Source organism: Pelodiscus sinensis, chromosome 28, assembly GCF_052426305.1.
Source record: "Pelodiscus sinensis isolate ZL-2025 chromosome 28, ASM5242630v1, whole genome shotgun sequence".
NCBI lineage: Eukaryota > Metazoa > Chordata > Testudines > Trionychidae > Pelodiscus > Pelodiscus sinensis.
In genome coordinates this window covers 2,361,149-2,376,522 of record NC_143079.1, presented here as the reverse complement: position 1 = coordinate 2,376,522, position 15,374 = coordinate 2,361,149, and the positions used below count along the sequence as shown (strand labels likewise).

General features: G+C 41.3%; 1 protein-coding gene across 6 annotated transcripts in view; it reads right to left on the bottom strand.

Moving 5' to 3' along the window:
- Positions 1 to 279: 279 nt before the first annotated feature.
- NSD3 (nuclear receptor binding SET domain protein 3) overlaps positions 280 to 15,374 on the bottom strand; it is a 73,097-nt gene continuing 58,002 nt past the window's right edge. For 4 of the 6 annotated variants that reach the window (XM_075910725.2, XM_075910724.2, XM_075910726.2 and 1 more), the window contains 5 exons: positions 11,635 to 11,751; positions 10,240 to 10,381; positions 9,201 to 9,307; positions 7,714 to 7,918; positions 330 to 6,097 (listed from right to left, as the gene is read on the bottom strand). In XM_075910725.2, coding sequence (XP_075766840.1) covers positions 5,856 to 6,097; positions 7,714 to 7,918; positions 9,201 to 9,307; positions 10,240 to 10,381; positions 11,635 to 11,751 — 813 coding nt within the window. In that variant the 3' untranslated portion in view covers positions 330 to 5,855. Of the gene's footprint in view, positions 300 to 329; positions 6,098 to 7,713; positions 7,919 to 9,200; positions 9,308 to 10,239; positions 10,382 to 11,634; positions 11,752 to 12,527; positions 14,263 to 15,374 lie in introns of those variants that run through there. The other 2 variants (XM_075910727.2, XM_075910728.2) reach the window with 2 other exon arrangements.

Genomic DNA, 15,374 nt, shown 5'->3' with positions numbered 1-15,374 from the left:
GCGCGGGGGGGGGGGGCGCGCTCAGCCGGGGGAGAGGCGCTGCGCGGGGGGGGGGGCGCGCTCAGCCGGGGGAGAGGCGCTGCGCGGGGGGGGGGGGCGCAGCCGGGGGAGAGGCGCTGGTACAACACACGGGCTGGCTGGACATTTCCCAAACGCTCACTCCAGGGGGGTAATTTTTTTGATTGTCAGTTGAACTCACACGCTGGGGTCAATATTTATATTATACCTGTGGATCTGTTCAGTATGTGGCTTAGTTATCTCTGAACTGTCCAGCTGCAACACTGTTCTCTAGCTCTAGCCTGAAAATTACAACAGGAAAAAAAATCACATTCTTAATTGGAACATTCAGAACAATTTATTGAAGTCAACCTCAAGCAAAATTTTAAATCAGTGGAATGTCATTAAAAACCTTTCCAAATTAATCCTCACAGAAGCAAAAACACATCTGAATTCCAAAGTATTTGTGAAATAAAAAAGGCAACATCTCAGTAAATATAATGTACAAAAATTATATGATCCTACCATCACAACATTCAGTAAGAAGCTAAAATATTACAGGCAGTTCTAAATACACTATACTAGTTGACAATAAGCTATCTATATACAGGTTAACCAAGCTTTACAGGTTTCACACTATGCAAGAGAACATAGGCCAAACAACAACCCCCCACCCCATATTGTATATCTCAAAGTCTATGCGGCAACATCAAGTCATAATACAGTAATGCCCCAGCGGAACATCCCCAGGGAAAATTAACACTACTTTGTTAGTGTCAAGAGCTTCTAGCCAAGTTCTAGAAACTCCTAAGATATCGACTTTAGTGAATATTGATGCTTTGTTATTAAAGACTCAAGTGATTTAGTTAAAATAACATTTCACAGAATCTACAAAGATTGTTACAGATAAACAAAGTCTACAGAAATAACGACTCTACAAAGGTCATTGTTACAGATAAAGATTACATGGAAATGAAAACAGAATCTGTAGGTATCTGTGTTTGTTGTGCAATATCACTTGTGTAGGTACAAATGGGTTAAATTTTTAATAGCAATCCCCAATATGCACATACCCCTATACAAAAAAGACAATCTTATTACTAGCCAGTTGTAATAGTTATTTATCATCTTGGTTTTCAGTGGCAACATGATTAGTCTGCTTATAAATGAAAAAAATATGACACTAGAAATGAGATACGGATCAACATTAATGAACAGGAAGCAAATATATTTCATCCAGTCTGTCTGTAAATCAAAAGTGAACAAAGAATTCCTTAAAACATCCAGTGCTAGGCTATGGGGCGAATGTTTGGGAGAGGATCAAACACATATTGCCATAGCTGCTTTTCAAGCTAGAAGAGACACCATTAAAAACAGCAGCGCTCTCACTCTTGTGCACAAATGCAATCAGTACCACATGATAAACAATGAATGGCTTTGGCAAATTCGTATCTAATTTTCCCTTTTTGTTTTTATATTGTCTTATATGATTTACAGACAATTCACTTTTATAACCTCCCACCCTCCCCCCAAAAAAGCAGAGCGATATACCCTCACTAAGGTAAAAAGTACCTGAGTTTGCCACTCAGGAGTAGACTATAATAGGAAATACGTAGGTTTTTTTTTTTTCCTTTTTCTGAACGACATCTTGAATACATCCAGAATTTCAGGAGTGTATCGTAAGTGCAAATGTCTTTTACTATACAAAAATAAGTGGCGTGGGGTGAAGGAGTTGATACAATATTCTAAAGTAAGGACATCAAAAAGTTGCTGGTGTCTCATGCAATACACTTCTCATTAAGTGCATACATAAGTCTGAGACATCTGCTTTGAAAAAAATCTCTCCATTTTGCCTTGAATACACTGTACACTGGGAGTAGAAAGTAATTTAACTCAAGGGAGGGGGAATAAAGCGACTTTTGATGTCGCATACAAAAAATGTTATCTATGTATAAATAAAATAGCTGTAAAAATAATGAACTGCAGAGCTTCAAGTACATTAAACCCTGAATTCAATGAGGCAGAGGTTTCAATGTTAAAGTGACTACTTCGTACCAGCGGCAGACATTCTCGTTCCCCTCCCCCACCTCCCTAGCCCCACCCAGATAAGTTTTTATTTTTGTAAAGTTCAGTATATACATATGTTACGTCTAGAAGTTCACCTTCAATGTCGCCTAGTCCTCGTGTCTTTCTGATTCCACCTGGAAACTACAATATCACACGTTTTTAATGGAAAGGCCAAATGATACACTCTAATCCTCTCACTCCACGTCAGATTCTTTAAGTCTCTGGTGGTAAAAATTAATCAAGAAAAGGCTGCCCTTGCTGTTAGCTGCCCTGAACTGCAACCACCTTCCACCCTTACGTCCTACTGACGACAATCCAGTTGTTATAGACTATCAGAAAACTTGCAGTAATTCATCTTTACACCATTAGGGCATGGTCTGCAGAACCTGTGATCTGAACAAAGTTGCATACTCTATAATAAAAGTGCTCCAGTAAAGTAAACCAGCAACATCTGTGCAGCCCAGCTCAACTATTGCATTCCTGTGTAGCCACTATAATATCTAGAGCCAGCTGTTTTATGAAAGTTTGACTCTATTTTAAAATGTAATAGACAAAAACATCCAAATGAGAGGGGAAATAATGTGATTGGCACCTCCTTCCCTTAAGAATGGGCTACCAGGTTATTATATGCAGTTGATCAGAGCACTTTATTTTCTGGCCAGGACATAACTAAAACAACCACAGCATTCTCTTTGCAGCAAATTGTGTAACTCTGGACAAAAACTTCTAAACAAAAAGGCTAGTATTCTTCCTACAGCTCAATTCAGAGGCACAGAAAGTTGAATTTAGCAGTCCCAAATACCAGAAAAACTGAAATCAAAATGTCAATATTTCGAGTAACAAATTTTTGCTTTACCACAAAAGTTATGTAGTTCTTCAGTTTAAATAACGTTACAAAAACATGATTAAAGTTTGTTTTCAGCATTCTGTGTTCTGCATACAAAGCCATCACCTAAATAAAGAGAATCTCCAGTTATTACCAACTAACTTCAACCACATGTTCTCCTAGTCCACTAAAATGCTTCCTGATGCATCGGAAATTCTCTGTGTCCGACAATTAGAAAACCAATTCAAGTTTTATACTCATAATCATACACTTTGAAAAGCTATCCTTGTCCTCACACCACCACTGTTTCAGCCCAGCTGTTGGTTATTTTCAGTTAGATTTTTTACTGTAAAGGATTAAACAAAAAAGGACAACCAGCCAGAACTTTGAAATGTAAGACAAAGTGACATGGCAGGAGTGACATCTGACTTCATGATCCTTACAGCATTACATGATATGCTAAGCTTTCAGAATACCTTCATATACTTAGTTATAGCTAACATGCTGATATGTCAGAGCACATATTTTGATCATTTTACATGGCAATTAATATTTTGAAACTCCTACCAGCTCACTGACATCTCAAATGCTTAAGGTGGCATTTTAACATTGCTTTGCCATCTCTCCCTATACAATGAAAAGACAGCATTGACATAATATAGAAGGACATGGGAATCATTCACGATACAGTATTTGCGAAGTTCAGCACTTTCTGGCTTACCATACATATCCAAAAATCATCTGAGCTATAGAAAACCTAGTATTTCATTGTACAATGTAAACAGATCAGGTCTTCTGGACACTGTAGCAAGGAAAGAGCTGTGTTGGGAATTTTAGAAAAGGGTGAAAACCCTCTCCATTAAGAGCATTTCTTTTTTAAAAGGAGACAAACAAAAAAGCTAAGAAAAATAAAATCCTGCTTTGTTTAAATATTTTTTGTAATAAAAAATACCAAAATATAGCACTGCTTACAAGCAAGATTAGTGTTTTAGACATTCACTTTAGCATTGGCCATACCAGGGTAAGCGATCTGCATTTTCAACCAGCACTCTAAACCATGAAGGTTGCATGCGAGATCTAACCTATGTAACAAAAACAACAAAAAAGTCCAAAACAAACTTAGTCTTACTCAAAAGGAATCTGCAAATTGTTCCAAGAGGAACAGCAACCAGGTCAGTTAAATGGTATTTCAGGTGCTTCAAAGGCTGTAGTGTATTTTGTTAACTTTGCAATTGCACACACACAAAAAAGTACAAATTTGACTCTCCATCCCCCTTTGAATAGAAATAATTTGAGAATGCGAAAGGAAACCTGGTCCAAAGGTGAGCCATATTCCACAGCCCCATGCTATTTTTCTACCCCTGTATTAGTTACTTTCTGGAGTTGAGATGCCTCCATGTACCTGTAGGTCTATGCAGCCAGTTTCCCCAAAGACAACGTTGAATGTTCTTCAGAAGGAATACAAAGCTCCATCTCTCAGCTGTAGCAGCCATGCCTTTTATTAATTCCTTCCACATGGTGGTGCTCTGGGACACCCAGTTGCAGAAGGTTATTGTAGTGATATTACTTGCTATCTTTACATCACCCACTGCCTACAAATTAAAGGGTTACAGTTGGCCATGCTAACTATACTGGGACATACACAGTGCTTTGTAAGATTGAGTGCCTTAATATAAGCCCAATATATACCCTGTTAATTCAGGAAGTGCTTTTAAGAACTGATTTTTCACTACTGGTTAAAAGCCACCAAGATAAATTCGGTTGGAAAATTTTTTTCCCCCTCCCCCGCAAAGCTAAACACCCCTGGCTCCCCAAAACGCTTAAAATCATCACATACACACACGGGGCTGATCCCATACCCCTTTAACACATAAGAACCCCCTTTGAAGCCAATGGAAGCTTAGGAGGAAGTTAAGTTTCAGGCTCTAAGACTCACCATGAAACAAGAGCAGACTAGACATCTGATAAACACATAGTGAAGGACTCAATCCTGCACCTATTGAAGTCAATGACAAAGCTCACGTACTCTAGCAATGGCAGGATCAGTGCTTTAGCTACAATGAATGTAGTGCAACGTCAGTGACTGAATGGTCCATGAATCCTCTCCACCCAAATCTACTCCATCGCTTTTCAAATGAAGTGAGGCTGACGAGTGACCATTGCACAAGTAAGTGCTTTCTATGCTTCGTCAGCTCACATCATTCATTTTCGCAGCGAGCACCCGCAATTCCTATCACTCCCCCCCTTTTTTTATTAAAAATACCTGATGAAATAAAAAGCACTTCAAGAAAAAAGTGGATAATACTCCTAGTTTCCTACATGAAAATCTTTACAATGTTATTCATAAGCATCATCTCCATTATCCAAGCATCAAATCCATCTTCCCAAAAGACCTTTAAAGATGAATGCAACTGGAATGGAGACATTCCACAGTCCACTGGTCTGAAACCCATGTCACTCCTCTTCCTGGTGATACGTGACAGCTATTTGTAGACTCAGGAGGTTGGTGCTCTTCGTTTTTTAACAACTAGACATACACATTATACCGGATTGGTTTGGCTACTCAGTTTTCTTTTTAAACACACTGACTGATCAGAACCAGAATCCTCCACATCCTTAAAAATTAAATAAATAAATATGCTATGTTTTCCTTTCTACACTCAAAGAACATATTTTAACACAATATTCTTTCCAACATCAAAAGGGTTGCTTTTTTGTTTGTTTCTTAAGAAAGCCAAGATTACTCTGTTTTCCAACAGTAAGAGCTGCTGAAGCACATTCAAAGGTTAGGTAAGAAAAGGACAAGAACGGGGCAAAAAAACCAAACAGACACCACTGCCTGCTTCTGCCTGCCAAAAATCAGATAATCTGGTCCCTTTCCCAGTTCCAACAAGGCGGCACTGATGAACACGACTCAATGTGTCACAGCAGTCTCTTCAAGTTCATCACCTATTTGCTTGTTAATTTATTCATTTGCATCTTCTCCAGGATTCTGTGGTTGCAATTTGCATTTTATCTTGCTCCAATATTCTGGTGCCACAGGAGATTTGGGGTTATGTTCGGAGCAGCAGAGACGGCCATCCAATGCTGATGCCACGAGGGCTCCCTTCTCGTGATCTTTACAGAATGAATGAGGGCAAAACTCGCAGAATGAAACTGCAGGATTGCTACAGATGTCACACTGGTGCCAGGGGCATTCCCACTTCCCTGAGGACGGAAGAAGAGGGACAGAAAGGAGGGAGACAGGAAGTGGAAATTAGTCTTTATCTGGGATAGATTCTGGAATTAGTCTGTTACTCCATGTAGTACAGAGTCGGTCAACTCTATGCACAAAAGATGCTTCCCAAAAGCCAGCTTTTAACAACGTTCCCACATCTGTCTTTCAGGAGGGTTGGACTGTGAGCAGTCATTGACAAACTTACATTTTTGAGCCTCAGGGTGACTGAAAGCAAAACATGACTGCACTGCAGAGCCAAATACAAGCAGACTAACCTGCCATGGCATCAGAACATGCTGTGTCCTTGCAAGAGAGTCGATTTCTGTGCACATCTGATTTGAGGAATTCATTGTCTTATCAATGTGAACTTAGTGATCATTTGGATACACTGACTGAAATAGGTATCCTAAATCCCTCTTTATAACAGAATCGCAGTGTGGTCAAACACAGAATGGCTGAGATCTGAGCCATAAATGAGAAGGTGGCTCAGACAAAAGCGAGCTGGGGAAATGCCGTATTTAAGCACAAGCAAAAAAGAGAGCACCACAAAAGCACGCAGGCAGGCATTAGCACAACCACATGCCCTACAGTCAGGCTATAGAATTAGATTGCGCATGTCAAAAAGGAAAATTAACACTTCTCCTTTCCCTCAGACTGAAAATCATGCCATCGTCCTTTAAACTGTGCTGCTGGAGAGAAAACAGGAAGCACTCTCCTTCAAGACATAAGGCACTGACTGCATCCACAGCATGCCAAGGGAATAAGGACAGCGCCAATAAAAGACTCCAGATCTCTAGCATAGTTGCATCTGCCACCACCAGGCCAGGTAAAAAACAAAACTGACTTCTTGAAGTCATTCTCCGGTATTTCCTCACTGATCAAATTTAATAATTTATGTCCCTAGTAAAGAAAATTTGGAGGGAGGCTTTCTGTACTTTTATGTATTGCTGTCCTGAAAAGACATCTCCATTCATAGCACAAAATCTTTCACATAATTCACTCATGGACTAATGTGAGCCTCCAGTTAATTTGATCAAGGCCTCTAGAAACAGAGTTTAAAAATAGGGATAACGTGTTTTTGATTGGTTTTGAAATATGATTTTAAATTACAGGATAATCTGAGCCTGGGCTACAAAGAGCTGCCTTTTTAAATAAGGAAAAAGACAGACAAAATAAGAAGAGACACAATGAAAAGCCACATGATTAGAAGATGGTATAGACTAGAGAGACTGTTACAATACAAGCACTGCCATGTGCTGTGCACAGCTGATATCAGAAGCACTGCCATGTGATATGAACTTGCGAGCCATATGAGACCGAGACCAAGACCAACTAATTATTTCAATCAGAATAAAATGAGCAAGTGCACTCTGAAGAGGAGAAAGGCTCTGCAAGGAAGTCATACCTTTATAACTGTTCGCTGGCCATCTAGGCCTCTTTAGAAATATTGCTGTCCAAGGAGATTTCTCAACACCAGAGCATGGTAAAAGCAAATGTGCCACATGTACAATATTTGGACACCACAGTCTGGATTAAGCTACCACTTTAACAAGCAGGATATCCCTGAAGCAAGCAAAGAATCTGGCGGCCACGGGAAAGCACTTACCAAATGGTGGTTGAGTCAGGTTAAGGCATAGGAGGTGGTATGCTTTGGGGCAGTCCTTTTTGTCACACATGACTAGCTCTCCTCCATCTCCACACTGGAAACAGTTGTCCTCGTGCATCTGTTTCTGCTCTGTTTTTATCTTCCGTTTCTTCTGCTTTAGCCTGGCATTCTTCGCCTTCTCTTCATTTGCTGTTGCAAATGCCGTCTGGGAATGAGAGAGAAAGGTCTCAGCAATAACCATTTTAGTCAATAAGTAACAGCCACTTTAAAAAGCCACGCGGCTCCCAAACTGTCAACGGCAGGTTATTATTTCTGCAAATGCTCAATGAAGTCTTGTCTACTCAGTGACTCCCATGCCACACACAGGTCTGACAACTGTCAGAATGTCATCAGAGGACGATTAACAAGCTGTGATGTTATGGTTATATCCAAAGGCCCAAGGAAGATTTATATTCACACAAAGAAACCGCCCCTTCCTTGGAGACCTTATGAGCAATACCTCTGTGAGCAGATTTCAGCCACTTCTCTGACTCTACAGATACAATACTTTGCAAGAAGCTGATTAAGAACAGCACTCTGGGCTGTGGCCAGAATGAAGCACAACAGCAAGACAAGTTTCCAGATGCTCACACATGCAGGGGAATTCCACAATGCTCCATATAGGAAGATTAAAACCAGAAGACAGACATGTGACAAGGGCTTTTTACCCCTCTCCTGTCAGGCACCCTAAACGTGACATGATGGATTCATGCCATATCTGGGTAGCTTGCTGGCTGGCTACTCCCTTCCATCCTAGAGGTGGGTACAGCCACAGTAGTACAAACTAGGGATGCAATAGTGTAATCGATTAATGCTACAGACTATGCGCATTTCCTTCCCCCTCCTCTTACCACTCATTTTTTAGCAGGCTGACCAGCAGCCCGGCTCAGTCCTGGCTTGCAACGGTTCCGGGACCTACCCCTGCTGCGGCTCTGCATTGAAAGCATATTAGGAGCCAGGCAGGAAGGCCACCCGGCTCAGTTCCAGCTCTTGCTGAATCCAAGAGCTCAGACTCCTTTCCCCCCCCCCCCCCCTCCGCCAGGGGCCACCTCCACTCCAGGCTGCTGCCTCTTTATCAGAGGCAGCAGCGCAGGACAACAGGCAGCTGGTCCACAAGGAGAGCTGGATTTTAAATTTTCTCCTCGCGGACCAACACCTGCCTGGCACTCCCACGCTGCTGCCTCTGATACAGAGCGCACTGGCTGCTGGCCCCGCCCCTGGGGACTATAGAATAGCTGATTAACCGATAAAAATTCATGAGGTTACTCAACTATTCTATTAACCCATATTTAACATCCCTAGTACAAACTAGTCAAGCCTTTGGGGAACCTTCAAGGTACCAAACAGATCTATTACATTAAATGAAACAGACCTCTACTCACTCTTCTCCCACAAAAAGCTTTCAATACAAGCGCACTGAGTGCAATCTTTATTCCTTTACAACTAACCTTTGGCCGTACTCCTAGAAAGCCACTGCAATTTTCTGCTCCACAATGGCATTCAGTCCTACCATTGCCCAGACAGTCCAAATTATAATTAAATGTTAACTCCATCCCTAAAAGTTAAAGAGAAACTATTCACACACACACACAAGATGTGGGGAAAACATATACAAGTAGCAATTCAACTTCATATTAAAGCCACTGTTTTTAAAGGGCACAGTTATAAGGTCACAATATTTATAACCGCATCAAAAATATTGAGATGAAATGTGCTGGAGATTTAACAGATAATGAAGTTGTAACTAGCAAGGCTTCTGTGGTTGCGTCGAGTGTGAGGGGTGTGACCGCTGCCGCCAGGCCAGGCCCCCGATGATCCCTGAAGCTGTGCCCTGGGGAATACAGTGCCATGGGGAGAGAAGGGTGGGGCAATGACAGGAAGGGGTGGGGTTTGGGGGCTGGTAATGGACTCCCCTAGGAGTTTGAGGCTGGATTGTACAATTGCTCCCGCTGGGGATTTGAGACCGCTGGTTTATACAGTGCTGCTCCAGCTTTGGACCTGACAGGAGCACTACACGTAGTTTTTCCTACAAATCAAACAGAAATCTTGGCTATTTTATGATCATAAACTTGGTTTACAGTGTCTGTTGGTTACAAAATGTTTAGCATTCAGAGACAGTTCCAGATCTGATGTTAGGGAAAGGATCTGAAATTGAGTATCTATGCTAGCTGAAAAGGACTATGCAGACATGGCAAAAAAGTTAACATTGAATTTTCTGTCCTCAAGCATTCGGTGAAACCCTTGATTTTTTGTGTGTGACAAAGTTGCATGTTTAATACTGTGCATTTCATCTTACATTGCTCCTAATGAGGCTATGCATATTGAAAGCAAGAGCTTCTTGATCATGCATTTTCATTGTCCCAAAGGGTAACAGAGTCACTGTAAATGCCAATGTGACCAAGTCACTTCATGGGGGGAGAACGGGTGAATGGCAACTGATTCCCATTTGAGAAGAGGGTACATGCAGGGTCAGAGGCTTCTTTTTACCTGCAGGAATATCACAAAGAGCAAAAAGTCCAACTCTAACATCCCCATTCACTGTCCATTTCTGTGTTTCACAGTTCGGATTACAACTATGGTTCATAAAACGAGAATAATTTCCTTTTGGACCAGCGTCTATTATCCGGTCCTTCAATAAAAAGACAAAACAGACTTAAGATCAGATTAAACAGAAGTCATGTAAGTACAAATACAAACAACAGACTTAGACAGGTACTTGATGTGTTAACAGATACTGTTTTTTCCTGGATCTTTTTTTAACCTAAAGCTCTTCAGCACGTATGCAGAGAGAACGTAATGGCTGGCAGCATTGCTAATGAGCTCAGGGGCCTTCCATCTATGGTTCAACCCCATCCTGAGCAACAGAGACCTAAATGATTCACCTTCCGAAAACCAGTGTTTGAGGACAGCTCAGAAGTTTGTTGGAATTGCACTGCAACTGCATCACGCAGGTGCCCACATTCCACCATGACTGACAGTCTTGCTGGCAGTATCAGTGGGCATACTATGGACTAAACAGACCATGGGCGTTCATCTCCTCACAGAAGCCCCACTAAGTCAAGGCTGAAGCAAATGGTCCATGAAGTACCTACATGAAAACAGAACTTCACTCTGGGAACCTTCACCTGCACTAAATGCATTTCAGCTAGAAGTGAAATAAAAAGTAATTCTTGTGCTTTAAACATGGACCCTGATCTTGCTTTCCTGGGTCATAAGACCTAGTTCCTTAAGCAGCAGCAGCTACCATATATCTGAGCGACTGTGTCTGTGAGTGAGTGAGTGTGTCTGTTCAAGAACTGGTCCTAAACGGTAAGAGCTAGGACCACCAAATATAGTAAGTAGTTTCCTCTTATCCTAACTTACAGCAAGGTAAGTGTTTGGTTGTGCCAGGACAATGGAATGTGCTTAGAATGCAATTGTTTCTCAAAATGGAAAGGGAGGGGGTCTGATAACAGGGACAGTTATACCATAGCATGACTACTGAGGCAGCAAGGGGCCAGAGATGGGGATTGTGACAGCTATAACTCCACTGGGGCAGAGAAAGAGACAGCTCTCTACTATATACTTCAGGGAGAATTTGTCTGTTTGCAGGTCTGTCTGTCTGTCTTCCAGCAGAGGGACATGCACCCTTCCCCCAGCTATGCCTGCTCCAGCAGTCATGGACAGGCACTTCTCATGTGGCCCCACTCTGATGAGGGGAGAGGGGGCTGGGAGCTATCATTATCCTCTCTCCCTAGGGCAGCCTGCACACTGAACCCCTTATCCCCATCCCAGAGCAATGACTGAAATGAACTCTTTGAATTAAACATATTTGAGTTAAAGACCCAAGCCACGCCAGGTCAATCTTTTAGTATTTTATATTGTAGAGATCTGGTGCTTTACCTTTGTGACAGTTAACATATAAAAATTGGTTATGCTGTTCTCATGGGCACGTTTAATCCGCAATCTGCATTCTTCTTCATCAATTAATTCACCAACGTATTCGTTTACAAATTCACCCTGCAAAGTCAACAGAAAAACCCATGCTTATTGCTTGCTCTCTGTACAGTTAAAAAGAGGGAGGGAGTATAGAAAAATTAGATGGGAAGCCCTTAGAGATACATTTTGTCCACTGCAAGGCCTAAGTAGGGTGGGTTCCTTTGGATAAGCCAAGTAGTGAGAAATGGTTAAAACAAAGTACTACGTAACAGTGACCCGTATAGAAAAATACATATGGGCTCAAGTTTAGATTAAATTACAGAACTGTGCTTCAAAACGGAAGCATCACACATAGAACTTAATACAGCAACAATTTAAAATGATTATATTGTTTTCAAGGACACATTTGATTAACGAGTTGTATCTTTCTTGGTCAACTGCATATAGCTGGTCCATGGCTCTGCTTGTACTTCTGTCCTATTTTAAAAGATCTGTACAGTCACTCTATAGAAAATGCCCACATTTTTACAGCAATATATTCAAACACCCATGAGAAAAGATCACTTAGGCATTGTGTACTATTCAATGTAAGAAAAAGATAAAGCCAGAGTCAACTGCTTCTCCATGCACTGGTCCTAGTTACAGCAGCAAAACCACAAGATTCTACAGTAGTTGGAGGTTCACTGGCAGTATTTTGAGTCACATACTTTAAGAAAAAAAAATCAGGATAACAGATAGATGCCCACAGAATATCAACCTCATACAACACTACTGTACTGCTAAACATTTTCACCGCATAGTATTTGAACAATTCATCTTTAACAGGACTTTTAATTGTCAATAACAAACAAGCAAAGTTTGTGATAATGAAGTTTTAATGTAGAACAGATATTACAAAACTGGCTTAAATAATTAAACCGCTAAAAACAACAAGTTAAAAGTGAGCCTTCAGGCTGACTGCGTATTCCCAGCTTTCATGTGATGGACTTGGAAATGGCCAGGAAACGAGGATACCTTGATACAAGGGAGTTAACACACTGCACGTTGAGGGTCATTTTTCTGTAACAGTCTCAATAGTTCTAAAGCTTACACACTTCCAAAAGCAGTTATTTGAGATGCTCAAATTTAATAGTCAAAAAAGTGTCTGAGCAGTTCCAAGGGTTTTGTTTTGTTTTGCGTTTAAATAAAATGGTACCAACATGTTACAGGCTACACGGGATCAACAGTCTGACAAAAGTCAAAGCTAAGAGCTCTGGCAGCTGGTTGGTTGTGCCAGGGCTCCAGAAAGAGCCCTCGAGTCATGGCTAATCCCATTTTGGAGCTTTGAAGGGAAAAGGCTATACTGCAGGAGAAGATCATCAGGATAACATTTTCAGAAGCCTTTAAGTCCCACTTGGAAATGGGATTTAGGTTCCAGTGGACACAATGTCCTAAGATACTTGGGCAAATCTGTAATCTCTGGAGTGAAGTTTTCAAAAGTGCCCCCCACTAAAATGCTTCTATTTTAGCCTGTGTGTTCTGAAACAGGTGGTTCAATCAAACCCCCCCAGAAGAGTTTTTCTAATGATGCCAGTGACAAAATTTTCAGTAGTGTTCCTGAAGGACACAAATACATTATTTTATACTTAATATGTGCAGAAAATTCACAGAAAATCCACCATAAAGATGCTATGACATTTACCACGTACTTGGTGCCAGACAAACTAAATTCTGTCACTTTACTATGGTTTTCTCTAGTTACCTGTTAATATGTTATTTGAACACCCATGAGCAGAACTGTCCCAAGTCTAATCAAAGGTTTATCGTTTCAGTTGAAGCAGTGATCACCATCGTAGAAACCTAGTTGAAACTGGTCTGTTCAAACACTTCTGACAGTGCCACTGCCAAGTGAATACTTCACACATCCATTTAGGTGCCACACAACATTTCTCTATGCCAAATTTCTATATACTGTGAACTAAGTTACTAAACAAAAACAAGATAGATACCCTAACTAGAACTGACAAAAGCAAAGAATTCACAGTTAAAGAGTTGCTACTACGCCTTTGCTCAAGACCATTTGCCATTACTGGAGAGTCACTTCAGGCTAGTAGGTTATCCTATACTATCTATGTTTAATATGTAAGCAGCATATAACTTAAGGATGAGACAATTCGGATCTCTTTGCTTTTGTCTAACTGTTAAAGTTACATTCTGGAGCTAAACACACCACCATCCAACAGCGCATTATCACGCCCAGGTACAATCCAAAACGTCCCATCGGGATTCCTAGTCTGGACAGGAGTCAGCGCCACTTAATAGAGAATTGCAGTGAAGACCTTACATCATGTTTAAGTCCACCAGAACTGTGGAATGTGCCTTCGCCATGAGAAGTTCCAGGACACCTTCTTTAGCAAGATGTGTGCAAATTCAAAGTGGAGAAAACATGAAGCCAAATGAGAGCAAAAGGGTGCTCTGGAGTGAACTCTGAGGATGCAGGTCAAATGATAAAAACAACAACGTGTCCTGATTGTCCATCCCATCTGCAGCCATAGCTGGATCTTCCATTCTTCAGGTGTGCTCAGCCTCCTCCTTGTTCAGAAACAACGAAGCCTGCATGAGTAAGAGCAAAACATACATCTGTCCATCAAATCCAATCCTCTGCCTGGCAAGTTAAAGTAGCGTGAAATCCAGGCCCATCATCCTCATGCTTGCCTCGAAGTAGAGCAAGACTGCAATCCAGTGCAAGATTTTGTTTTTCCATATCAACTGTTGCACATCCCACCTGAATCCCAGTGGATAATCCCAGCCTGGTGTCCCCAGGAATACAGTGTGCAGCGACACAGTGTAAAGGAAAACCAAAATGATCCATTCCAGGATCTTGACTACATAGTCAGGAAAGGTATTTTCATTCCCCACCCGTCACAGCACAGCTACCCCATCTGCTACTGCTCCTCTAATGATTCCAATCATTCTAACATTTATGTAAAGTCCTCAATATTTCCTGAAGCTAATCAGTTCTTGGTGCTTTTCACTTATAACAAGTGCACCATGTCCAGCAACAGAAATCTCTGTATCTTCATTATTCTTCTCTGCCTTCTTGAACTTTAAACAAGAACTTAAGTGTGTTGTCCAATGTAGCCTGATCACCAAAAGACTTTTATTAATCCCCTCCGAGTTCTTCTGAAATAAATCCAGTCTGAAGAGTTGAGTGTCAAGGAGGCTATGCCAGCTCCCTGGTGACCAGAAGTTTGTAAGAGCAATGCTGCATCCCCTCCCACTCCCAATCCAGACAATCTGCCATTGGGAACTGCAGAATAATCATGTTACCATGTCAGAGCTTAAAAGAAAAGGCAAAAGGAAGTCCAGAAAGCTACCTTGACGGAACCCCTCGGAAAGAGGCTCACCGCCTTAGGTTGCCCCATCTCCCATCCTTTGAGTTACTTCATATCATGAAGTGTGATTAATTTCATTTGCTGTGTTAACTCTGGGGTTGAGGGAAAGAGAAAATGATGGAGGTATGTTTTATTTTTTTATTCCCATCCCTCTAAGACTTTAGCATGTTCAAGAGCTGAACTTGGTCAAAAGAGCATATGAAACCATCTAGAAACTATTTTTTCTCCTCTCCCTCCATGCGTGGAGGTCACTAGGAGAACTTGTGTACATCACTACCTTCTAGAAATACCGATAGTTCTCTTCTCCTGCCCATCATCAACAAAATTTAT